The sequence below is a fragment of the Metarhizium brunneum genome, chromosome 7, assembly GCF_013426205.1.
Source record: "Metarhizium brunneum chromosome 7, complete sequence".
Lineage (NCBI taxonomy): Eukaryota > Fungi > Ascomycota > Sordariomycetes > Hypocreales > Clavicipitaceae > Metarhizium > Metarhizium brunneum.
Genome location: NC_089428.1, coordinates 358,008 through 383,202, shown reverse-complemented (window position 1 = coordinate 383,202; position 25,195 = coordinate 358,008). Strand labels below are relative to the sequence as shown.

General features: G+C 55.1%; 9 protein-coding genes across 9 annotated transcripts; 3 read left to right on the top strand and 6 right to left on the bottom strand.

Annotated features, from left to right (window-relative positions):
- Positions 1-567: 567 nt before the first annotated feature.
- Positions 568-1,299, bottom strand: G6M90_00g106800 (uncharacterized protein; the record flags this gene model as incomplete). Its single annotated transcript, XM_014684409.1, has 2 exons — positions 568-798; positions 877-1,299. 2 exons carry the CDS (start codon positions 1,297-1,299, stop codon positions 568-570), a joined length of 654 nt encoding a protein of 217 aa, XP_014539895.1.
- Positions 1,300-2,439: 1,140 nt separating this feature from the next.
- On the bottom strand, positions 2,440-3,680 carry GBU1 (Guanidinobutyrase; the record flags this gene model as incomplete). The annotated part of the gene is made up of 2 exons (XM_066131712.1): positions 2,440-3,483; positions 3,540-3,680. The coding sequence occupies 2 exons, from the start codon at positions 3,678-3,680 to the stop codon at positions 2,440-2,442; spliced, it is 1,185 nt and encodes a 394-aa protein (XP_065987844.1).
- A 1,408-nt stretch (positions 3,681-5,088) lies between these two features.
- Positions 5,089-6,761, top strand: UGA3 (Transcriptional activator protein UGA3; the record flags this gene model as incomplete). The annotated part of the gene is made up of 2 exons (XM_014684407.1): positions 5,089-5,587; positions 5,647-6,761. 2 exons carry the CDS (start codon positions 5,089-5,091, stop codon positions 6,759-6,761), a joined length of 1,614 nt encoding a protein of 537 aa, XP_014539893.1.
- Positions 6,762-7,660: 899 nt separating this feature from the next.
- Positions 7,661-8,353, top strand: G6M90_00g106770 (uncharacterized protein; the record flags this gene model as incomplete). Its single annotated transcript, XM_014684406.2, has 1 exon — positions 7,661-8,353. One exon carries the CDS (start codon positions 7,661-7,663, stop codon positions 8,351-8,353), a length of 693 nt encoding a protein of 230 aa, XP_014539892.2.
- Positions 8,354-8,750: 397 nt separating this feature from the next.
- On the bottom strand, positions 8,751-10,302 carry G6M90_00g106760 (uncharacterized protein; the record flags this gene model as incomplete). The annotated part of the gene is made up of 2 exons (XM_014684405.1): positions 8,751-10,168; positions 10,269-10,302. The coding sequence occupies 2 exons, from the start codon at positions 10,300-10,302 to the stop codon at positions 8,751-8,753; spliced, it is 1,452 nt and encodes a 483-aa protein (XP_014539891.1).
- Positions 10,303-11,260: 958 nt separating this feature from the next.
- On the top strand, positions 11,261-13,634 carry G6M90_00g106750 (uncharacterized protein; the record flags this gene model as incomplete). The annotated part of the gene is made up of 4 exons (XM_014684404.1): positions 11,261-11,525; positions 11,586-11,869; positions 11,928-12,077; positions 12,153-13,634. The coding sequence occupies 4 exons, from the start codon at positions 11,261-11,263 to the stop codon at positions 13,632-13,634; spliced, it is 2,181 nt and encodes a 726-aa protein (XP_014539890.1).
- A 291-nt stretch (positions 13,635-13,925) lies between these two features.
- cbc1 (Nuclear cap-binding protein subunit 1) lies at positions 13,926-16,583 on the bottom strand (the record flags this gene model as incomplete). The annotated part of the gene is made up of 4 exons (XM_066131711.1): positions 13,926-14,734; positions 14,816-15,896; positions 15,963-16,438; positions 16,523-16,583. The coding sequence occupies 4 exons, from the start codon at positions 16,581-16,583 to the stop codon at positions 13,926-13,928; spliced, it is 2,427 nt and encodes an 808-aa protein (XP_065987939.1).
- A 1,342-nt stretch (positions 16,584-17,925) lies between these two features.
- gsk3 (Protein kinase gsk3) lies at positions 17,926-19,429 on the bottom strand (the record flags this gene model as incomplete). Its single annotated transcript, XM_014684402.2, has 6 exons — positions 17,926-18,059; positions 18,136-18,534; positions 18,595-18,943; positions 18,999-19,082; positions 19,145-19,317; positions 19,387-19,429. 6 exons carry the CDS (start codon positions 19,427-19,429, stop codon positions 17,926-17,928), a joined length of 1,182 nt encoding a protein of 393 aa, XP_014539888.2.
- A 2,599-nt stretch (positions 19,430-22,028) lies between these two features.
- G6M90_00g106720 (uncharacterized protein) lies at positions 22,029-22,322 on the bottom strand (the record flags this gene model as incomplete). The annotated part of the gene is made up of 1 exon (XM_066131710.1): positions 22,029-22,322. The coding sequence occupies one exon, from the start codon at positions 22,320-22,322 to the stop codon at positions 22,029-22,031; it is 294 nt and encodes a 97-aa protein (XP_065987930.1).
- Between the last annotated feature and the right edge of the window lie 2,873 nt (positions 22,323-25,195).

Below are 25,195 nucleotides of genomic sequence, written 5' to 3'. Positions count from 1 at the left end.
AGGAGCTCAGAAACGCCCACCAACAGATCTACCTCGGGGCTTGAGACTTGGAAAGAAGTCCGTCTGTCCTTGTAGGTGCCGCAACATGCCAAGGTTATGCGCAGCAAAATCTCTGCGTATCACGTTCTGTCACAGGGTTTGTCAACAGTAACACATGCCCAGTCTCCTCAAGTTCACATATGAGCATCGAGGCATAGCTCGTCCACCCAAGAGCCTCGAAAGAGGTGAATAAACGAAACGAAACGGGGTAATCGACCGAATACTAAAAGAGACGGACACGGGGGGCCTCTAGACGCGAATTTAATGTCAATGGTTAATTCATTCAATATATTGAACCATGTTGAGTGAGTGGCTCGCCAACATGGCGCTAGCTACGGTCTGAAAACGAGCGTATCTTGAAATAACACGAAAGTGAATGTGCCCGATACGGGTAAACGAGTGACGTGAAAGGCAGTGTGTTGACAGGAAGCAAGGTGTTCCGATTTGCTGTGATACCACCAGTTGAACAGGAAATCACTGGAGAATCCAGCAAGCCGAAAAGACCAAATCAGCCCTAGGGATCCAACTTTATGCATCAAATGGGAACGAGGTGGGCGAGTTCTCCCACTCTCCCGAGACAGCTCTATACCAGAAATACTGCAGAGCCTTGCCTGTCATGTCGAATTTTTCAACCTTGGTAGATTGATGCGACATCATTGTTTCCGTTCGAATCTCCTCCTGGTACCACAGTGCCACTTCCTCTCTCGGCTGATATTCGCCGAAGCCCTGTGGCGGCAACTGGTCTTCGCTGACGAAGATCTATCTCACGGTTAGCCAAGCTCCATGGATCATGGCAGTAGTGCCTGGTCAGATGGGAAGTGAGGTCTGGCGGCATACTGCTTCCCATTTCTGCGTCTCTGGATTCAGAATTCCCACGACGATATTCACCGCTTCGGGGTAGCCGTTGTTTCCCACATTTACAGAATTCGGGTCCCTGTTGGTGTCGTTATTGTTGATGACCCATTCACCAACTTTTGTCAAATCATAGGATTGACCAAGGTCACACGCTTGCCAATTTCCGGCGTAGAGCACCTTGGCGCCAGGATTTGCCCTCTTCCTGGACCAGTTGAGGCCATACGTTGGAGACCACGAAACAGAAATGTTTGGTGCAAGGCTCTTCGACTTGTAAACCACGTTGAACGTGGGCTTGCCACCAGGAGAAGATACAGCTTTTGCGACCTGGAGGTTGTAATTGCTACCGGCAAGAAATTGCAGGTCTTCCGCATTCTCCTGAATAGTGAATGTAGTGGTCATGGCCATGGTAACAAGAGCGTCGTAACTTGGTGGTAAACGAATATTTTGAATCTTTGGCCGTCTTGCGAAGCTTGGATGTGCGTCTGAGCTACAACACAGTCATAGAATGAGGGGGAGGTTTCCCCTTTAATACCTTTTTTTTTGTCTTTGATGCCTGAATTTCAACCCTGCACATTCAGCAAATGGACAAGCCATCGTTGTCATTTCGCTATTGAATCTGCTTGACACAGGCATACAGGAATCTATGAGGCATTTTTTGCCATTGGCCTGAAAATACACCATGGACTTGTGACCGAAGAACTGTGTAAGAGAAGCCTACAAGCATACAGACGTAGACGAGTCATTGCAGTCTGAGGTAAATGCATTTCTGATTTGATCTCAAGATGCCCGAGTCACGTCGCGCGGCTGATCGTCGATGAAGATGTAGTAGTCTACGGCGACCAGCTCTCGCTCTATGTGACAAGTCACCTTGGACAATCAATGATATGTCATGACTGTGCACAGTTGCCTCTTGTCACGTCCAAAAGACCCTTCTCGGCTTCAAAGAGACCCCAGAGTATTAAGATCGACATACCATGCCCTGACTCCTCCCTCATCCGCAACAACAATCACTTCTGAACTGGCCCGCTGTTGGCAGTTGATCGGCGTAGCTCATGGCTGTCAAGAATGTGACATGTCTCTGTGTAACGAGGGTCGTTTTTTGGCATGGAGACATGAAATACAGAAATGAGAATGCAGCCGCATGATAGCTCACGTATTGCCAGGTCTTGTCATGACTCGCCACCTTCGTCTCCTGCCTTGACTTGACTAGAACCTTGCGGCAGTTGCCCAGTCGGCTGTCCATTGGCTACTCGTAATTTATACAGCTCGTAACAACCTACAAGTCAATATGAGGTAGAGTGCAAGTGACAGAGTGTAAAGATTAAGTGTAGCAAAGTCATTTGCGGTCTGCTCGTATATGGGTAACCCAAACGAGGGGTCGCACACCCGACGGGCTAATAGGAAAGTGATCATTGATATCCGAGACACGCAGCATGCACGTTGACAGTGCCGCGTACGGATTGGACGATGCACAGATTCCTTGTGCGGCACTGCCTTGTGGCTAGATTCAGAGCATAAGCTACAGCTACCACGAGTCACGACATCTCACAGCTCATCCTTGCCGCCGGCCGCCGTCTCCCCGTCGCCATCCTCCAACCCCCTCTTCACCATGGAGCTCAGAATCTCATACACGACCTGCGCCGCCGCCAGCGCCGTCTCCTCCCCGCGCCCCTGGTACGCGGGACTCACCTCGACGACGTCGGCGCCCACGAGATTCAGGCCCTCGACGCCCCGCAGGATCCGGATGAGCTCCCTCGTCGTCCAGCCGCCCGGCTCCGGGGTCCCCGTGCCCGGGGCAAACGCCGGGTCCAGCACGTCAATATCCACCGACAGGTACACGGGGTCGTCGGTGCCCAGCACGGCCATGATGCCGTCGACGATGCCCTGCGTGCCCACCTCGTCAATGTCGTCGGCCGCGAAGCGCACCCAGTTCTGCGCCGTGTCGGCCTCGTGGTCCGCCCAGTCGGTGCCCGTCAACCGCGTCCGCAGGCCCGCGTGGACAGACGGCCCGGCCGACGCGTTGGACAGCAGGCCCTCGACGTTGGCCATCCAGAACATGGAGCCGTGCGTGAAGTCCGTCGAGCCCCATGCCGACGGGTAGGCGGCCGGGTCCCACGTGTCCAGGTGCGCGTCAAAGTGAAGCACGCGGACGGGCCTGCCGTAAATCTCCCTGAGGGCCCTCAGCGCCGGCAGCGCGATGCTGTGGTCGCCCCCGAGCGTGACGAGCCTGGGCTTGCCGGCGCTCAGGGCGCTCGTCGGCCGCGCCCTGCCCAGCCGCCGAAACGCCTGCGTCATTTGCTCCGCCGCAATGGCATTGTCGAGCGGCGTGATGGGGATGTCGCCGCAGTCGATGATCCTGGCCCAGTTCTGGTACGGGTTGACGTTGGCGCGCGGGTTGAATGCGCGCAGCGACGTCTGCCGCGACGAGGCCTGCCGGATCGCCCGGGGACCAAACCGGGCGCCTGGGCGAAAGGAGACGGCCGTGTCAAAGGGCGCGCCGATGATGGCAATGTCGTACTTTTCCTGCGGGCTCGTGAGGCACTTGACGTAGTCGAGGTGGGCAAACGACCCGATGCCGCTGAACGACCACTAGACAGCGCGTTAGCAAGTTTTTCACCCGTCGAGTTCTTGTCCGGGCTTCGTGCCTCGTGGCCCCATTTCGCCTGGAGCTCAGCCAGCTCCTCCTTTGTCCATTCCTTGCCGTCGTCGTCGTCGTCGTGGCCGCCGTGGGCGTGTGCCGCGGAGCCGGCGAGGGCCAGGAGGGAAAGCCATGACGCGGGCTTCATTGTTCCAGAGGGTGCTCGCTCACCGTCGCTTGTCTACGCTTGCAAGGGAAATGGGAGACAGGAATCGTCCATCTTGAGCCGCTTCTTCCTTGTTTGCCGTTGGCTCCCTTTATATACCTACCTGCAAGGCACGAGCCCCGGACTCTGGCGTTGCATGTCCCCATATTCTCCACTCCCGGCGTCAACGGCGGGAATGCACAACGCCGACGGTGGCCGAGATCAGCGGAGACGGCCGGCAACCACCGACGTCCCGATACGGCAGCCACGCACAGGCCACGACGCCCATGTGTATCTTGATTTTTTTTTCCGCCGATATATCGCGAAAACTGATGTGGATTCCACCCCGAGTTTGTCATAACCCCAGACTCCTGTTCCCCACAAGCATGGTTCGCGCCTCTCGTTTCCGCAGGGAACTCCAAGACGGTGGTGACTGATCCAACCGTCCCATGACGGCCCGACCCTTGATTCTTCCCCAGACACACATACCCACGGAGCACAAAGAAGGAAGAGTGTATGTCATCATGGCAGAAAACGCCCAACCCCGACGTGCGTGGACACCTCAAGAAGCGCTTCAGCGTCGTGTTCGGCAGACAAGCCGGTCGTTTTCGCCCTCCAGGTCGTCACGGCGGCCGCGCGGGCGTTGACGCTGCACAAGACGTTTGCCGGTCCGCGGGGGGGCTTTTACGAGGGCGAGGCGGAGTAGGCAGGTGATGTGTAAGTTCGCGGTTTTTATTTATAGAATAACATATAATTAGATAGTAGAAATTATAAAATACAGTTTGTAGATTTGTAGTCGTAGTATTACGAACGACCAAGATATCTGGAAACATTGTATTTTGGCGTTTATTCTATTCTACTACTTTGGTGTGTAAAATAATTTATTTTAATTTAGAGATTAATAAATTAGTATCTATATATATCCCACGGAAACGTAATTGTTAAGGCTATATCAGACACGACTAGACTCGCAAGAGACTTTATAAGCCTATAATACGTAGTACAGGAGTATATAAACACTACCTATAAAGTACCCAAGACACATGGCCTTGTTTTATAAAACAGCATAAATTCCACCCATCAATTCCACGTGCTTTATTCTGTCCCCACACTCCCCACCCGCTCCCCCAACCCCGAGCCGTGGTTCTTCCCCACGGTCCCACACATGCAGATGACTCGACAGCCAATAGACGCCCAATCCCTATCGTCACTCCAATGGCATGCCTTGATAACCAGTCTCTTGCCGCCATTGACGCCGTGCATAAACCTCACCCCGGGCCGTTTTGCTTGTCGGCTCTGCCCTCGTCACCTTTCCCCCCCAGACTCTCGTTGCCTACCGCCATAAAAACCCAACTTACTGAATCGCTCCCACATTTGCCGCCATTGACGCTGCCCGCCTGACCCGGCCAACATGTCGGCGCTGGGTGTCTCGCCAGAAGCAGCACCCGCTCCCGTGCCGCCGGTCCAACACGTTACACAGCGCAAGACATCCAAAAAGGGCGGCTACACGAGACAGCGCCGCGGGTGTCTGACTTGTCGCCAGCGCAAGAAGAAGTGCGACCAGGGCCAGCCCGTCTGCGGGCACTGCTCGCGGCTCAACCTCGTCTGCGCGCGCGAAAAGCCCCGACAACTGTCGAGTTCCTGGGGCGAGGATGCCGTGCAAGACGCGAGACCACCGCCCGCCCATCCGCGCCGCGGCTCCGGCAGCCCCTGCTGCTCCTGGCACAGCGACCATGTGTCCGAGGTCCTGAGCCTGGCGAGCATCCCCGAGCCGCTCGATCTCGTGCGTCCCGACGACGCCGTGGGTCGTCGCGACTTGAGCGCCAGCCGGAGGACCATGATGCGCTACTACACGTCCACTCTGGCCGTCATGCTGTCCGCCACCGCTGAAAATAACTGCTTCCTGTCAGGTTCGTTCGATGCCGGGCTTTTGTGCCATGACTCGTTGGTTGACTCGCGGATCGTCCAGTTCTGTTGCCAATGGCATTCGACTGCCCTACCCTCCTTGATGCCATGGCGGCATGGGCATCCTCCCACCTCGCCCTCCGCGAGCCCAGTTTCCGCGACACCTCGCTGCTGCATCGCGGGCGGGTGCTTGCGAACCTGGGCGCCGCCCTGAGAGATGGCAGCCTGTCCGGGGAAATGTGCCTGGCCGTGGCCATGGCCATGTGCTCCATGGAGACCATCTCGGACGCAACCAGCAGCAGCTGGGCGCACCACCTGTCCGGGGCCGCCGCCGCACTGCAGCCCGGGAGCTCGGACACGCAACTCGGTCCGCTGAGAACATCGGCGTCTGTCTTGGGCGGGGACTGGTTGAGGTCGGTGGAGGGCAAGTGGCTGGTGAGGAATTTCGCCTATCACGATATCCTCATGAGCGTGTCGCTGGACAGGCGGCCCTTGATGACTGGTGATTACTGGATGTCGGCGGACGATGCCATGGCAGATCCATACTTTGCCTTTGCGTCGAGGATCATGCTGTTGACGTCTGAAATCAGTGTTTTGAGGGCAGATTGTGCGGAATGCTACAATGCGTCGCTTGGGGGCGGTGGCTCGAATACGTCTGGACTCGCCTTGGATTCCAACTACGACGCACTCCTGCAGCGTGCCCTCGGCATCGCCGGCGACCTTCGAGAATGGCAGTGTCCGGCCCCCTCGACCGACACGCCGCTCACGTCCCTCAGCGAGACGTATCGAAGCGCAGCGCTGATACATCTCGATCGTGTGGTGCGCAAGTACCTCCCGCAGCATGCGGCGGACGTATTGCCAGAGGGAGTCCGGGTATACGTCGACTCAGTGTGCGAGATTGCCGAAAAGGTGCCCGCGGGCTCGTTGGCCGAGTGCTCGTTGTTGTTCCCTCTTTTCATGGCGGGCGGCGAGGCAGAGGAGGCCACTCACATGGAGCGCATTAGGAGCAGGCTGTATACCATGAACAAATGGAGGCGGTTCCGTAATGTAGATGCTTGCCGGGAGGTTTTGGAACAAGTTTGGCAGCAGAGGGAGGAGTGGGCAAGGGGCATGAGGAGGGACAAGGTGGATTGGAGGGATGTTGTTGAGCAACGGGGTTGGCAACTTGCCTTGTCGTGATTTTCCACGGCGTGTATGAGGACCTTGATGACCGTAACGATACTCGACTAATGAAAGACGGCCAACTTTTGTTGACGTGACAAGTGCTGTGGTACAAGCTCCCGGAAAGAGCTACATGCTGGTGATGGCTCATGATGCATTGTAGCGTTGAACTTGATGCCATCAATTGATCTCAAGTTGTAGAGCAGAACGTAGCCTCACAAGGTTTCTTCAAGACAACGAGAACAGTTGACGTCAAAGAGCTACAGGGTAGGTCAGCACAAAGTGGGGGCCAAGATGCGGCCACAGCCTCATCAGCGCCTTGCACATCGCAATGTCCCGCAGATGCTGTTCACGGGCCTCGACCGCGCGCGTGAATGCGCGAAAAAGACCACTGTTGACTAGCAAAAGAAGCCTGCCTGGACAATTTACCCCCATCCCAGCATACATTCCTCCAAGAAGTCGCGACCCCATGGCAAAATCCGCTCAAGCCATCATTTCCGAGCCGTCAAAAATTAAACATTGTTGAACCACGGAACGTTGCCTGTCAACCTGTCAAGCCAGACTCCACTGTCCACGGTCCACGGTCCACTGCCCACACGGTCCAGCCCGTTGTGCCGTCCCAGGTGCCGTCTGCACGCCCCGCTTCACCTGGGACAAAACTCGCAAGTTCACAACGCACGTCGGACATTGAACAAACAGCAAAAAAAAAAAAAAAAACACAACCAACAGGCACTGCCCCATCCCGCCGAGGAATGAAGACGCGAGTATCCCAAGCGTTGCGAGACAACTTTTTCGTCTCTCCCTTCTCCCCATTACCAGCAACTCAATTCCCTTCATCCTCTGTTCCCCAGCCATAAAACCCGCCGACTCATCTCTCCCACCACCGACGACAACCTCAACACCAAAAAGCCCCCATCATGACGGCCACAGCCAGCACGCCCGCCGCGCCGCCACCAACAACCTGCTGCCCGGGGTGCGGCCTCGCGGCCCCCCCGCCCCCCGCAGACGCAGACCTCGCCCTCGCGCGCCAGAAAATCGCCCAGCTCGAGTCCACCATCCACGACCTCACCGCCCAGGCCAGCGACGCCGCCCGCCGCCGCGCCCAGTCCGACGAGGAGCTGCACGCCCTCCGCGCCCAGCAGCACCAGCGCCGGCCCTCGACCCCGCAGCGCCCTCCGTCGCAGCCCTCCCCGGCGGCCACCACGACGATAACGACGACGCAGTCGCCCACGCTGCCGTCGCGCCTCTCGGCCCTCCTGTACCCGCGCAAGTCGACGCCCAGCCTGCGCGCCGACGCGCGCCGCCAAATCTCCCCCCCGCTGCCGCCCCCGCCGGCCGAGGACCTCATGGAGGCGCTGGCGCGCGAGCAGACGCTGCGCCGCGAGGCAGAGGGCCGCCTGAGCGCCACGAGCAGGGAGGTCGAGGAGCTGAGCGTCAGCCTGTTCGAGCAGGCCAACGAGATGGTGGCCGCGGAGCGCCGCGCCCGCGCGCGCCTCGAGGAGCGCGTCGGCGAGCTCGAGGCGCGCGACGACGACAAGAGGAGGCGCCTGGACCGTTTGGAGGCCGCCATGGCCCGCATCGAGCGCGTCCGGAGTATTCTTGACAAGTGAACATTGAACATTGAACATTGAACATTGGCGTGCTGGCGACTTGGACTGGGGAGCGTTGGATGGCGGGGAAAATCTAGCGGGGGTCTTTTTTTGGCTATATATTGATGTTTTTTTTGTTTCTAGAGCATGAGATACCAGGCGTTGTAACGGCATGTAGAGGACATTCCATATTTGGATCATGCGTGTATGACTAGAACCAGTGCCGTAATATCACCGTGCATGACATGCGAGATGATGCTCGTGTCTGCCTGAATATATCGACATTGCGGCTCCGAATTGCGGCTTGTTACATTCTCTAATGCCGCGCACTTCTCCCCCAAGGCTAATTATTTATACACGTCATTAGCTCCTTTTTGTAGTATTTGATTCTTTATTTATTCATTTATTTATATATACTCTAGTCTTCAATGCCATTCCATGACTTTTCGTCATCGGATTTCGTTGCCGCTTCCAGGCTGGGCTTCGCCGCCGACGAGGTTCTGGTTGCTTTGCGGGGAGGCTCGGCAGACTCGCTTGACGGTGACCGCCCCCTCTTGTCCTGCCGACTGGGGGAATCGGCCTCTGTCGACAGGCGGCGCTTCTGCTGCTGCTTCTTGAACGGCGACGTGTCGTGGTCGGGCTTGGGGCTCGTTTGCCGTCCCGGCCAGTTGCTCTCTGGCTCACCGTTCCAGCGCGCCAGCATGTCGGCGACCTTGGGGCCCCAGACCTCTTCGCCCTTGCCCAGGTCGTCGTATTCCAGTGTGTTTGTGCCGCCGACTGTAAAGTCGCTCTGGCGCACGCGGCACAGCTCCGCCATGATGGCCGCCGACCCCAGCTTGGAGCCCAGGTCGTGGCAGAAACTTCTGACGTAGTAGCCTGATGACACGGTGAGCCGAATCTTGCACGCGGGAGGGCCCTCGTCGCTCCACGGCGGAGGTGTGCTGGAGTCGGGCGTGGCAGGAACCAAATTGGACCCCTTGTTAGAATAGACGGGCTGGGGCATTTGTCCAAGGGCCCCCGACATCAGGGCCTTGGGGTCTTTGCTGTGTCGACTTTTCTTGAGCGGGAGGTCTTTGATCAGCTCATCCTGCCGCTCCTCGAAGCGCCTCTTGAACGTCTCGTGCGCCGTTATGGCCTGGTCGTCCTGCTCCCTTTCCTCGGGCGTCAGCGTCTTGCCCGTCTCTTGTTGCTTCTTCACCCTCCACACTTGCTCGGCGAGATTACGCTCCGCGGCCTCGGCCTCGTCCGTTGGCCACCTGTGGTTGTGCTTCCCGGGCTCGTACCACTCGACGAGCTCGACTTCCAGCGCCTCTACTTGCCTGCCCTCAATTTCCCTGGGGATAGGCTTGCCCTCTCGGGCATATTCATAAAGCGGCTTCCCATTCATTTTAAGAGCCGAGTACAGTGGTGGGATCTGTGTCTGCTTGCCCCGGAAGCTTTCCAGCTCCTTCTCAACCAGTTCCCGGGTAACATGATCGTAGCCTTTTCTGGATAGAACCCTGCCAACTCGGTCGTAGGTGTCGGTGCTCACTCCGAAGACGACGGTCATTTCATATGTCTTGGTGCAGTCGAGAAACTGCGACAGCACCTTGGTGCCAGAACCAATGCCCAGGATCAGCACGCCGGTTGCCAGGGGATCCAAGGTGCCCCCGTGTCCTATTTTAACCTGTGATGCCTTCTTTTCGGCCTTTCGGCGATTGAATTGTTTGCCCGACTCCTTAAGCCGTCGCGCCAATTCGGCCTCAATCATGGGTCGGAAGAAGGTCGAAGGGTTGAAGGCTTGTTGGCACTCTCGCACCACCTGGGCTGAACTCTGGCCGCATGGTTTGTTGATGGCTGCGAGTTCGGGTTAGCAACTGCCACAGAGCGATGAGGGCCATGCTGTTGCGTGGGGCTATGCGCTGGGAAAGAATAGAAAGCGAGACTGAAGACTTACCAAAGACGCCATCACGGACGACGTCTGACGCCATTTTCAACACCTTTCCAGCTCGTCGCATGCGAGCGCAACTGGCACGTGTCGCGCAAATAAGGTAGCGATTGTGCGATTGAAGAGCCGCAGCTGCCTTGCCGGCGCCTGGTTACTCGTTTGGATCGAAAGCAATAAAAAACAGGATAAATCCGCTGCTGCAAAAGTCAAAAATTCAAAAGTCTGGGATGCCGTGTTGCTGTGATGCGGTGATGCGCCGCAAACTTTCCTGGGCGACCAAAGGGGAAACAAAAAAAAAAAAAAAAGTCGGCCTGCAACCGGGGACACCACAGGGAGGGGGGTCAACCGCAGTTCATTGGCCGAGAGGTCCTCCAGGCACTCACTGGCCCGGCAGCCGGGACCAACCAGACCAGACCAGTTCAATCGATGTCCACTGCCAAGGTGAATTGCTCGGCAGGCTCACTAGACTCTTTTTGCTGGGTGCGCTTGCCCGCCTACTACTTGGGTATTGATTATATTTAAAAGGTTCTTATATCAAAGGAAGTCACAGTAAAATATACTTACGTATTATAATATATATACTGACATATATTACCATTACCATTATATATGCAAGTATAAAGTCTAATGGCCAGGTAAGTACCTGGTGAGGCGTGACTCGTGTCGAGCGCACTTGCACCTAGCAAAAGGACATCAAGCCCGCCGAGCAATTCACCTGCCAAGTGCCAAGGTAGACGCTGCAGCGACCCGCCCTGCAACCGCCAACTGTCACGGTAGCCTGTCAGAGTCCCAACGCCCGGTTCACAAGTGGCATCGCAACATGGAAGCGCTGCCAACTCGCACTTGAAACTGCCCCGCCAATCGCCTCAATCCGCAATCCGCAATCCCCGTCGCGTGCCTCATCGCAGCACTTCGCGACTTCATCCCCTCCTCCGTCCACCAACCTGCGAGACATACCCAACGCCTTTCACACCGTCTCCTCTTGCATCATAGCCGCCAACATGACGGGGCGCAGGCGCAGGGCGTCTACGTCCAGCGTGGAAACCGTCGATACCTCGCAAATCCGCTGGCGTCAAGAGTCCTCTGTCGTGCGATCCGTACCTAAGGCCACCTCCTCCGACGACTGGCCCATCTTCGAGCTCCAAGGTGCCATCGTGCTGGATAAAGACGGCGAAAGGATCAAAAATGCCCTTCACGCCGGCCATGAAGGCCCATTCATTGTGAGGGGCAACCTCATGATCGATGATCCCGCCCAGAGGACGAACCGTAACATGGCCCATCCATCCCCATGCACTCCCCCAAAGAACTGCGTCTGATATTTGCCAGTCATTATGAGAGTTCGCGGCGCCACCCCGCTCGAGATTCGACGTTGCACATCCTACTCTATTGGAGAATCGCCAGATGGAAGACCGTTGATATGGGTTTCGGGCCAGGGCGGCTGGTACGAGATCGATCCATGTCCTGCCTACAAGCCCATGTATAACAAAATGTGCGAGGCAACAACCATGTTTTACAACATGCTTGACATTTATACAGACGACCCGCCGAGGAAGACCAAAAAAGCGAAAAATAGCGCCTTCACGGACGAGCTGGACCAAGTATTTCACAAGGTATCCTGGTTTTCCCTTTCCATTCGACATTGCCGTCACATTGGACTGACACCCGCAGTACGCCGCGCGCATTGGTGATGGCGCAACCCGGGAGGAAGTCCATGAAAGGGCCGACGAGCACAGTGCTTTCTTTATTGATCAATTCTCACAAGATGCCGACACTTGGAAGCCAACGGCCTTTTACAAATATATAACCACGAAGCATGTTGTAAGCTCATCTGGCTACTGTTTGAGTCTCTACGTCCGTGCGATGCTAACTCCTTTGCCCTTTCACCTCTAATAGGAGCTGAGTCACCGAATCAGAGAGGCAATGGAGAAGCTGCGTCTCCAGGTGCACTCATCAGACGCAGAACACGGCTCCCGAGAAAAGGCCCGCTCCCGCTCCATCAAGAGCAGCAGCGTCGAAGTCACCGACGAGAAGGCTTTCCAGGCAAGCCAAAGACCAAGACCAGCCTCAACCGCTCCCAAAACCGCTCCCAAAACTGCCGAGAAGCCTAGCCAAGAATCCACCCCAGCGCCAGTCCCCGTCATGCCACTCTACGTCCCGGGCGGGCAGGACGATGCCGCCGACTCGCCATTGCGCTCTGCCCTCGCTGCACTGGAAGATGTATATAGCAGTACTGGCGCCAGCAAAACTGGCATGACATATCGACAAACCCTCACCAAACTGTTCTTTAGCCGTTACTTCCCCACTTACAAAGATAGCCGCCCTGGCTCTTACAAACAGGGCGTCGAGGACGCCCTCCACTACTACTCCAAGGCTCTCGTTGAGACCCTGGACCCGAAATACCACACTCACGAAATATTTAGCATACTTCAGGAACTGGCCACGACCCCCTTCCAACCACGAGCATACAAACCATCCGACTTCCCCATCATTCTTGTCCCCCGTAAATCACAACCTCGAAAGGGAACCGCCTCGCAACAACCTTCCATCGACCCCAGCGGCAGTACCGATGACCACCCTCAACACCCTTCTGCTGTGCCGGAAACTCCCAGGCCGCAAGGCAAACGTCCTACACGCACGCCCGGGAAATCCGCCCTGCGCCCCGTAAATCGCGCTCCGAAACGACCCCGCGATGAATTCGAAAGCGATGATAATGGATCCCCCGGCGCCAAACGCTCCCACTACTTCGCCGAAGACGACTCCATGGACGGTGCCCCCGACCTCAACTCCCAGGATGAAAACGACGCGGACAACGATGTCGGCGCCGACAGCAGGGAAGCAAAATCCAAGTTCGGCATAGAACTTATCAAACTCGTCATCAGGGCCGACCGGATTCCCGATTCCTCCCCCCGCGGTCCCCACGACATGTGGACCTGCGACGAACAAGGATGCGACTACATAGTCCGAGGAGGCGACCACGAAGAGTGCCAGCAGAGAATCCAGCAGCACTTCAGGGACCACGAGAAGCAACTCGCACGGGTCAACCTCGCCATGACGGAGGGCGCCCGCAACCACATGCCCATCAAGTATGCCTACTTCCCCCCGTTTCTAATCCAAGTCTGCTTCGATGCCCCCTTGCCACGTCACTCCTATCCCGTACCCCCGCTACCTCTTCCTCCATCCGCCCCGCCCCGTTCCCCGTCCTCCTTATTCCCTCCCATTGCAGCAGCAGCAACGGCAGCGTCACAGGGCACGCCGGCAAGCACGCCAGTGTCCCCCGATCTAAGTGGATTAGCGAGGGGCCGTTTCCGCGCTCTAGTCGAGCGGTTTCGCAGAAACAACAACCCCCGCCGCAGCGCCGCGCGATCGAAAAAGTAAGAAGAAAACAGAAAGTCTAACTTGCTCCCAGCCATTTACTCGAAAAGATTAAACAGATAAGGGACGAGGAGGAACAGGGTATACAGCCGATTAAACGGAAGCTGATTGTCTAATATGGCCAGGTCACGCTGTACATTACATGCATATATGTACCTTAGAAGGCGTTCGGTTTGATATCCATGTGAATACGAAGTTTGTTTTAATCAAGTACCCTTATTGATGTAATGTACACGCCCCATCCAAATACCAACTAGACTAACCTGTACAACCCATTTCATGACGGGGGGGTTCTCACTCCTGGGCGCCGCCTGGTTGCGCCGCCGCCTCGCTTGCGGCGTCGGCCGTGCTTGTCCACCGGCCGTTCTTGGCCTCGGCAACAAACGTCTCCTCTATGGCGGCTAGGCGCTGGAAAACACGGAGCCAGCGCTGCCCCCACCTCCGGATCATGGCCTCCCGCTCCGAGGACCCGTCCCCGTCCTCCATGAGTTGGTCTTTGCTGCCCGAGGCCCAGCTGGCTAGGGCGTCGTTGATGGCGGCGAACAGGTCGCGCATCGAAGAGACCTCCTTGTCGCGGGTGTCGGCGTCTGCGTCGGGGGACGTGAGGAGCTGGCGGACGCGCCCGCTCACCTTGGCGACCGTGTTGGCCACGAGCTCAAAGATGTGAGAGCGGCCGAGGGCCTCGCCGCCCTGCGTGCCGTTGGAGGGGCTGCTGGCGACGAGGGTCCAGTCCACGATGGAAAAGGGCGTCAGGATGGAGTAGTTGAGGAGCTTTTCGATGATGGTGATGGCGACGCCCGGGTGGGCGGCCCAGTAGTTCATGATGGACGAGATGATTTGGGAGCGGGCGGCCGGGTGCGCGGTGCCGACGTCGATGAGGCGGCCCTTTGTGCGGTCGATGCATGCGAGCACGTGGCTCAGTGATTTGGATCCAACCCAGCACACGGCTGTCATGAAGACATCTGTGCTGGCGACGACGGGGTCGAGGGCTTGCTCCTTGGCTTGGGCTTGGATGCTGTCGATGAGAGGCTGGATTTCTTCATCTGGTGCTTTGCGTCGTAGGAGGGTGCTGATTTCTTGGCCTTCCTTGGCAAAGGGGGTATCTGTATTACGGTTAGCCTTGAATTTTTTTTTTGGCCATTGATCCCAGCAGAAGGTTGACATCCTCTGATACGTATACTTACCAGGATTTGTATATTTGAAATCAGGCACGTCTTTCTCCTTGTCAGGCCCAATAAGGGCGTGGTATGGTTTTGGAAGCGTCTTTTGGATTCTCTGTGCAAAACTTAGCCGAATCTCCTTGTCCAAGGCGCCGAGCAGGAACCATTTGCACGGGTGGAGGTCAGGTAAGACAGTATCTTCGGACCACTCAGCCCACTTCCAAGTGAACCCAAAGTTGCTGAGATGATGTGAGAACCAATCCAAAAAACGGTAGCTGAGTTCAAGATCTGTCCGCGGCATGTTGCGGTACAGGAACCGTATGGCTCTTCCAAGACTGGGGGCAATAGCTGCTGGCGCAAGTTTGCAGGCTTCAGTCAGGACGGCGTGATAGTATACGACCTTGTGTTCAGACTTGGGAAGCTGGAAAAACTGTGAAAAGACGGCATCCACTGCAACATCTTCGGGCTTCCATGTTGAACGATGATCGGGCTGGTTGCGCAGCTCGTCGAATGGAGTAGCCCGCTTGACAAACGTCCCGTCGGCGAAGTAGCAATCAAGATCCATCAAGAATCGAGCAGTAGCATTTCTGTTGAAGTGTAAAACGTTGATGGTGTCGGCGAGTGCATCACGGATAAGAGATGCGGCAATGTTGCTCGGAGGCGGGACCGATTCGACCTCTTGGCCACCGTACACAGAGAAGTAAATCTCCGGGAACAGCAGGCGAGGCCCGGCGATGGCTGTGGGAGGAACGGCAATCGCGGGGAGTGCATGCTTGGCCGCATTCGCAAGCTTCTCTTGAACCTCGACCTCCTCTAGCGGCATTTCCCAGGGTCGAGGGATGCAAGCAAGCGCCCAGTTCTTGGACGCCTCGGCCTGCAGCTGTTTCTGGAGCAACATACACAGGTTCATTGATGAAGCGGGGCTTTCGTCGTTTCCTTCGGGATGGAACGGATCGACGAGGGCTTGGAGAGCGTGTGGTTCGGAAGCAATGACGTCCGTCTTTTCCATAATGTCCGCGGCCTGTTGGATGAAATGACCTGGCGCAGCAGCCATCGCATAGGGAATGGTAAGAAGAATAATCTTGACGATTTCTGTTCCGATAACCTGCACTCCAAGCATTAACACAACCAAAAAGAACATGATGCAACTTGGCGAGCCAAGGACACTTACATCATCCGAGCTTGCAGTCTGCAAATCCGCAGCCCTCATAAACAACTCCTCCAACAACGGAAAGATGCCACTCCCTTCCAAGCACCCTTGCAGGCACGCCAGCAGCTTCAGCAGAAGCTTCACCTCTCTCCACTGGCCCTTTGCGATATTCTCCTCCAGCCCAGTTGCCAGACGGGCAAGCACCACATCCACCAGCTCCGTCTTGAACGCATTGGCCACCACCACGACGGCACCGACAAATGGTGTTTTGAGGGGCTGCTCCACGGCCAGCTGCAGCGCAAGGTCGACAAAGTTGTTGCGCAGGTTCTCGTCGTCGTAGTTGTCCGTGACCATTCGCGCAATGGACGTGACCTCCTCGGACCATCGGCGCAACGGGGAATCGGCAAGGCTTAGCAGTTGACGTCGAAGGCGGACCCCCACAGGCGCCGAGTCCACGCGTCGGCGCTGCTGACGGCGGTCATGGTGATCATCGTCATCTGCGTTGAGAGCTCCTTGTTAGTCTTGCCGCGAAGGGGACCAAAGTAGCCTCTCTCTTGGCCAAGGGAAGACGTGCGACCAACCTCTATATCGCCTCTTGCGGTTGTTTTGCCCGCCAGACTGGCGTTTATCATAGTCCGCCATTGCGCAGTCGCCAATAGAGCTTGCGGAGTGGTATGCTCGTGCCAATGGGTTGTCAGGGCAGGTATCGATGTGGTCTCACGAGGGCTGGCGATACTTTACAGAGCTCAGGTTGGGAAGTGACGGCTGATCCACAACGTTCAATGTTGGTTCGAGGTCGCGTTGGTGCCTCAGGCAACTGGAGTTTATTATCACACCAGACAACCGTGACCCAACTCGCATCACACAAAGGCCCAGCTATGAAACCCACTCGTATTACGGAGCACACAGAGAGGAGGAAAAAAATCAAGTCGCTTTGTTTAAAACACAGCTTCTCATGCAAATAGCTCATATGTTGATGCAAATCCCAAGGTAGGATCCAACTTGGGAATCAGAAATCCGTCCTTCCAACCTCGTGGTATATAGCCAGGTCCACAGCCGCATGCTGGAAACAGACAGTCAAGACACCATCCGTAGAATTCGTTGGCCAAAAGTAATGACACCTCAAGTAAATCCTCTTCTTTTCCTTTTCTCACTCTGATGTCAAAACTAGTACTCCTCCAGATACCAGATACGCTACTCATAAAATATTGCCCCACCCATTATCCACACCTTGTTCCGTTTCTCGTGGTCCTATGCAAGACCAGTGATGCTGAGTCCAGGCCATCTCCATATACCAATCGTTCTTCATCAACCAGTGCTGACAAGACAGCCCACGGCTAGTCCCCCCATTCTCTTCTTCGTTTTTTTTTTCGTCCCCGCCGCAACAAGAAGTCGTCAACTCAAGGTTCGTGCAAAAACAGACATTGATTGAACAAAGCAAGCCAATTCTTCCAAAACCACAACACCAAAAGAACTTGTGACACATGGACAGCGGAAGAAAAGAGGAAAAAAGCGAAAGTGATAGCCTCCCTTTGTTGTCATGCATCGGAACTTGGTCTAAAGCGTCATCATCTCCCCTCCCATTTCACATACAGCCACCTTGGCCGTTTTTCCCAAGAGTATATAGATTAAACCCGGTCGCCCTACAGAAAAAAAAACCGGATCCTCGAGGATCATCATGATCGCTTCTCTTCGTTACAGATTGTGTCTCGATCCAATTCCCTAGAACACACTCCCAAAGCCCATCTCGCTTGGTGACTGACCGACTGTTGCACGCAAGTGTTTGCCGAATCAACCATGCCAGTCTCGAGAGCACAAAGTCCTCCTCCCGACATCTCGTTCTAGCTGTCACATCGAGCATCTTCCCCAGTTTTCCACTTGCAGCTCGATGCCGGGAGTGGATGGGGCATATGTTCCAGAGCCGCTTGATGCCGCATTAAGCAACCAATGGCTTGCTTCCTCTCCTGTCTGCTTGTGTAAGCAATCAGTCCAGTTTGGCAATCATCTCCTGCTTCGTCATCGGCGTGAAGTTGTCGATATCAAGTCCTTGTGAGGCCAAAACCGGTTTAATGTGAGCAGGAACAAGCTGTGCGTTCAGGTGCGGCGCAATGGACAGCTCTATGGGGAAAATACGGGTTAATCACATTAACGTAGAGTAGAGTTTATGACGAGTTAAAACAAAGCTGATGCTTACCATGTCGCGTAAAGTCGAACAGAGCAGGCAGGTCTCGGAGCTGACCGGAGCCATGTCGTGAGTCAGGCAACTTGGTGCCTGGATCCCGGAGCTCGTCGAAGAATGGGTGTACCATTGCGTCAATGGCTGATTGTCGCTCGGTCGGCGTATATTCGAGCAATCTTGCAATCAGGTCAATTGCACTCGCATCTGCCTTACGGAACACCTTATTGAACGGGTGAGGCTTGATCTGAGGAAACTTGTGCTCCATATAGTTGGGGTTCATGGTACGGATTTGCTCTCGCGTTGGCGTGCCAAGGACCTTGATAATTTCGACTAATTGGTCAATACCAGACTCGCCAGGAAACAATGGCTGGCCTAGCATCAACTCGGCCATGACGCATCCAGTTGACCAAACATCTACATTTGAAGTTAGCGGTGTCAAGTCTACTGATTACATTCCGGGATATGATTCCATACCAATCTTGGTCGTGTAGTTGGTGGCACCAAAAATGAGCTCGGGGGCACGGTAGTATCGAGAGCAGATATACGAGACATTGGGCTCGTTCTCGACAAGGATCTTGGCGCTACCGAAATCGCACAATTTAAGAATACCACTGTTAGGGTCGAGTAGAAGATTCTGGGGCTTAATATCACGGTGGCAAATTCCTTGGGAGTGAATGTATGCCAGTGCTCTAAAGAGTTGGTACGTATACAGCTTAACTTCCAGGATGGGCATGGTAGTCTTCATCTTGTTGAAAAATCGAGACGCTCGGTAGACGGTTTCAGGAACAAATTCTTGGACCAAATTCAGATAAACTTCATCTTTCTTGGGGTTGGTTAGTAAGGAACACAAACTGCATTGCTAGTAAGTTGGTACGTACCCTTTCACCGTTGGAGTAGTAAAAGGCTTTGAGCTGGACGATATTGGGGTGTCGGACGATTCGCATTATTTGGAGTTCACGGTTCTTTGGTGCGTTAGTCGATTTGCCTTTTTTTTTTCTCTCATCGTCATGTGCTCATCACCAACCTTGAATCTCTTGTCTTGTAAAACCCGCTTGATAGCGGCATCTTCTCCTGACGGAGACAGCTTGGTTTGAAACACTACACCAAATGAACCATTGCCTACAATCTTGCATTGCGTGTATTGCAAGTCCCTGGTTTCTCCTGTAATTCCATCTTGAACCTTCTCACGAATGACCTCTGTAGCACAGATCAGCAACTTGAAGACATTGTAGCAAACAGGGAACAAGGCAGGGCGAGAGTACTAACCCCCCATCCTGAGGTTGTTGAATGCATTTGGCCGATGAGACATCCTTGGTGATATGAAACCAAAATCAACAAACTAGGGCTACCGGGTATCGACAATCAAGAACCCGGGTTGAGAGGAGATGTAAAGGATAGACTCAAATGCGGCGTACCGGGCCGTGGTGGGCAACTTGTCGAGCTGGTTAAATTGAAGAACGAGAATAGTCGGTGCACAGGGGCACAGGGGCGCGCAAGACAGGCGTGGATAGAACTAGTGCCAGTGGCCAGGTGGTTGGTTATAGGAAACTATCGTCTCGGGGTATAATCGAGGCGACTGTGATGACGGATAGAAAGCGCAAAAAGAAAAAAAGGTCGAGGTCTCAAATTGCACCTATTGCAGATGAAAAAGAAAGCAGAACCAGTCAGCGTAAATGTTTTAAGTCGCTCAAGTAGCGAATAGCAAAGGGGGGGAGAAAAAGACAAAACAAGCAAATTCGAGCATTGAAATCAGTCAAAAGGTCGCAAAAGAGCATCCGCCTGATGGTTGTCATGCTACCATGTACTTCCTTTAGCTAGCAATCAATAGTGTACAGAAATGCTTGGGCCCCAGACAAGCATGTGAGGCCGTATTCGACGCCGCCAACACGCCAAAGGACGCAAAAGATGCTATGATAGCGTCGGTACGCCAAGGTTGAGTTGATACTCAAAGCACGGGCGTAGCAGCACAAGCTGTCACCAGACACCCAGTAGCACCCATTTGACAATGCCCAAGTTGGCTTCCCCGCAATTTGGATGAAGATGTAGGCAGTCTGACGAAGCCGTATTGCAGAGCGAAAAATAGCAGCAAAACGCGAGCGCAAGTCGTCCAAGAATTGATAAGGATACGCGAAGGACACGGAGGGTATGATTTCTAGGTACTATGGCGAGACGAATGCGAGTGGGACGGAAGCCGAGTGCAATTGACTGCGAAGCAAATGGTGGGGTTTTGGCCATGTGCCCCAGACGCTGGGAGGATTTGCGGCGCACAATTGTTGCAAATGGCGAGCAACGGAGAGTCGAGCAGGGTGGGAAGCAGGCATAGGCAGGCAATTCCGCGATTCCTTGTCGACGGGGAGCAGCAGGCAAGAAATTGCAACGGATGGCGCATGTGAGGCAAAATAAGCCCGCACCAAGACAGAAAGAAGGACGTGAGGGGAGGGGAGGCACAAGGAGGATGCAAACGAGACAAACAAGGGACAGAAAGAACTCACCAAAATGGGATTCAAACGGCGGCAGGAGTGCGATTCGGTCGGCAGCGTGCGTCCAGGTCGACGCAGTTGGGATCGGGAGACAAGAAAAATAAAATTAGGCCTGGTCGAGTCGAGCTGGCAGAGATGGGAGAGAGCAGATGGATGGGTGTTGGCGAGGGCAGCGGGTGCGAGTGGGAAGAGGTCAAGTCGACGCTGGTACAGGCACGGAGTAGCTGGTGCTGATGGTGCGAATGGTCCGGCTGGCACTGCGGGGCAAGGCACGAACGAGGCGGCGGCCGATTCAAATGCTGGCTGGCTCAATGTCGAACGGGAGCTGGAGCTGGAGCTGGAGCTGGGGCTGGTGCCGGTGCTGGTGCTGGTCGAGCGGGTGACTCGAGGTGACAGGCGACAGGCGACAGGCGATAGGCGACCGACTTGATCGCGGGGAGGTGAATTGCGTTGATACAACGTGTGTGCAAGTCACGACGGGCTATCTAGGCGTCGCGGGTTTCGACAAGGACGGGCGGCGCGACGCAGCGTCGGGCAGTGTCAAGCTGTCAGGCGGCGAGGCTGGTCCGATGGCAGTCGCGGAATGCTCCAAGATGGACCAAAGTCGTGATGTGTGGTGAGTTGCAGGAGAGGCAGAGCTCTTCAATGTTTGTGGTCTGGTGGTGGCCACGGCGGCGTCTGGAAGGGTCAGTCAATTGCTCAGGGTCAGGAGGGCGTGAGGCTTGAGGCTTGAGAGGGATGGGCCCCCCTCAGACCCGCTTCCACTTTGCATCTTCACTTGCGCAGGGGGGAGCTCTCGCCAAAGGACGGAGGACGAACCAGATGACGCTCTGCTGCAGTCTGCACAGGCAGAGCCTTTGTTATGCCGGGCGTTTTCGAGCTTCAAAGTTCCAGGGCGCCGGCACAATGCTCAATGCTCAATGCTCAATGTTGAACGTTCAATGTCCAATGTCTACGGAGTACCTACGCAGGTGCTCGAGTATTCAATGTTCAATGTCGGTGCGGGGCACGCGCGCAATTCAACCACTCTCTCCACTTCTGCCTTGCTGTGATGTGATGTGATACCCTTTGCCCTTGGAGGCCAACTCGATGTCGCGGCAAAGAAATGGCAGTCTCTGGTTTGCGTCTTGCAAGTCTCCCGTCGAGCTCTCCAAGTGGCTGGCGGCGCCTTTTCGAGTCCCACCCTGTGCGTGCAGCTGGGACCAGGGCAAGGGACTGACTGACGGGGGGGGTCAGAGCAGCTAGCAAGCTCCGGGTTGTTGCTGGGATCGCGAGAGCAGAGCTCCAAGACGACGACTTGAGACGGCAACGGTGAGATGCGCGGCGGGGTGGTGTATCCTGGCTTGCGTCGCGAGGATCTCGGCTGTGTTGGAGCAGGCCGGACGTTGCAGAGCCTATCGTGGTGTTTTCAATCCAACTGTCGCCGTGTCAGCCTTTTTCGTCGTCAAATTCCATCCACACAGCCAGACCGAGCAGCCCACTTGAGCACTCCAGCAGCATGCTTTGTTCCGGCCCAGCAGCGGAAGTGGCGTGGACCATCAGAAGTAAAAATTCGCTGGCCCCGTGCCACTCTGGCGCCCCAACCCACGCCTGGAGACTCGACGAGATGGGCCAACAAGCCATGCTCACGTTCCACTGCAAAGCGGTGCAAACCCGACGCCCAATAAAGTCAAATTCGCGCTGCCCTCTAGCTCCCGGGAGACGGTTCTGCTCAAGGGCCATGGGCTCGTGCTCGTGTGCTCGTGTGCTCGTGCTTGTGCTTGTGCTTTGTGCTTAAAATAAATTTCAAAAATAGAAGAATGAAAAACCACAAAAACTACCATCTCGACAACAAACATCGCGGCCCGCCAGCCAACAGTTCATTCACGGCACATTCATCGTCCCAGGGCATGGCGGGAACCGTCTCTGCAAAGAAGCCCGAACCCGGCCCTCCGTACGGACGAGACCAAAACAGCAGGATGGGGAAAGGGGGAAAGGGCAAATGTAAGTGCAGAATGCTGATGGTGCTGGCATTGGGTACTGTACCTTTTGAATACCGCTGCAATCGACCAACTCGACGTCAGTGAATAGGACAATGGCTCTTCCGGGCGTTTTGTTAGCAGAAACAGACAAGGCACCGAGCACGCTTGGCTGTCTTCCAGCGAGGACAAAAACAAGGGATTCAAGAACAAAGATATGGCCGACGACAAGCAGTTTCAACGTTTGAAAAAAACAGCGTCAGGGGCCGCCAATGCGTTGACACTACTACTAGTTACTAAGAAAAAGGATATCCACAGGGGGCGTGACAAGATGCAGCATAAAAAGAAGCAAGATTGCCATCACCTCTGTACTTGCATCTCTCCGAGTACTTTATCGACGGTCCATGATGCTACTTTGGACGGAGTACGGAGTACAGAGTAGGACTTGAGCAGGCATCTTACACCGTGGACGCCTCAACCCGGTCAACCCAGAAACTCGCCGTACTAAAATGGGGTAGACCCGCAGCGTTGGGCTTGGGAGTGCTCATGTGCTCATTTTTGAGACGGGCAGCATGGCGCTAGGCGGCCGGCAAGCGGAAGTCAAAAGAAACTGGCAGATGCTGGCCCAGATGTCCCGTCATCGTCTGGTTCCCTGCAAGATCAATTGAGGGCTGATGCACCACGGGTGCAACGCAGAGGCCGCGCAGAGGCCACCCCGCCCACGAACAAGGCACCATCATGTCCCCATACGGCAGCGAAAAGAGGGCAAGGCACGCCATGACATGACATGCCAAGCGTCTTGATACCATTGCGGCTCCTTGGTGCTTGAGCTCTTCTTATTGCGGGAGTGACATTCTGGTGTACCGTACCGAGTATGCCGTTGCTGATGCTAGTGTTGCCCCTGACGTTCTTGACCTGCGTCATGGTCACGGGGACTTGTCCGGCTTTGGTCCCTTTCGACATGGCCTTGGATATGTCCGTACCTGTCTGACCATCGTCTTCAAGAGCCTAAGCTAGCGTGGCTTTTTGCATTCTTTATAGGGAAACAAGTCGTGTCCAGTTGTTTTGGGACGTCGTGTATGTGCTTCTGAAAGCAGACGAGTCTGGGTCACCTTGGGGGTATTCATTTCTGGAGAGAAAATAGTTTGGAAGGAGGTAAAAAAAAAAACCTCATACGTGAAGTCTTGTTTGCATCCCAGCGTTTCCTGCGCCATTTGTGGCAACTAGGATGCACCTTTGATAAGGACAGATGCGGTACGGAGTACGGGTGACTCTGTTATGCATATTAACCCATCCACGGAGATTTCGCTTTTGTGCGTTCTTGTCACTGGCCATGACGGCCTACGGCTTGTTGGTCGCCCGTTGGTCTTGTGTTGGCATTGGGTTGTCAGTTTACCTCTCCCATCAATCCCTTGCCTCGCTCCGCCTGCCCCTGTCCCGGCCGGTGCTTTGGTCAGCAGCCTAGCCCAGTTTTCCCAAACATGCCCCGTTCATGATGTCCTGTCGCCCTATCACCTGACCATCGGGCAGGGGCTCATACGGCCCAGACCAGCCCATTTGCTTTGGGATTTCCCAGCTGATCTAATCTCGGATCTCCGTCGTCCAAAAAACATGGTGATATTGCATTGAAGACAGCTGCGGACTTGTCTGGCGCTTCTGTGGGCAGCAACACTAGCTGCTTCAACCGACCAGGGAACCCGGGCTTGCTGGCAAAATGTACAGATAGAAATGCCTCGACGCTACTGGCAAGCACCGCTCCCGGCTCACGCTACAGACAGAGCGCGTGGCGATTCCGCTTGGGAGTGAATGCACGAAAGCTGGTAGAGAGAAACTACGAAGTACCTGTCAATGTATTAGTCCCTTGACATAGCCACACTGCACATGTAAAGATGCAATCTTGTGTACGGAGTCGAACAGTTACTACTACCTAGTAGGTTTGGTACCATGTTCTAGTCGAGTACCTGGGTGGTCGACACGATCAACGCTTCATTATTGCATGACCGTGTGTCGATTGCCCGATGAGTCGGTCGATGTGCGTTCCTGGCCCAAGTCCTGCCGCCACCGGTTCTTGTCAATTCATGCGGATTGATGCAGCCACGAGATAGAATTGTTCCAACAAAGAAGTCGTCAACTGACGATGGTTTGCTTTCTGAGTCGCCCGGGTACCAGACGTGGTTGGAAAGTTGAGCCGGCAGGGGATGCTCGCTCCTTGCCGGATGATTTTGGTTGCAATCAAGTCTTGGTTTTGTCCAGCGCCCTTGGCACCGATACTGGTTGATCACCACACCATACTTTCTGGTCTTGCACACCATGTTTTTGAAATCCTCGGGTCATTGATGCCCTTGGGGAGAATTATCACTTCAGATCTGTAACTTGTCTACGTGCAGAATTCGCATGGTCGCTTGTTTGGGTGTCTGCACCCCCAGATGGAAAGCCACCGGTTGGGTTGGTCCTGCGGACCCCGTCCATGCAGTTTTTGAGCGCCCATTGACCAAGGGTCGAGGCATAACAGCAAGAGAACTACGTACTACCCTTTACAAGCGGCAGCCTTCCGCTGACGACATGGCCACATGAATACCCTTACTGACGCTTTTCCAACGGTTTCTTAGTTCTAGCTTGCAGCAGGGACAAGCTGTC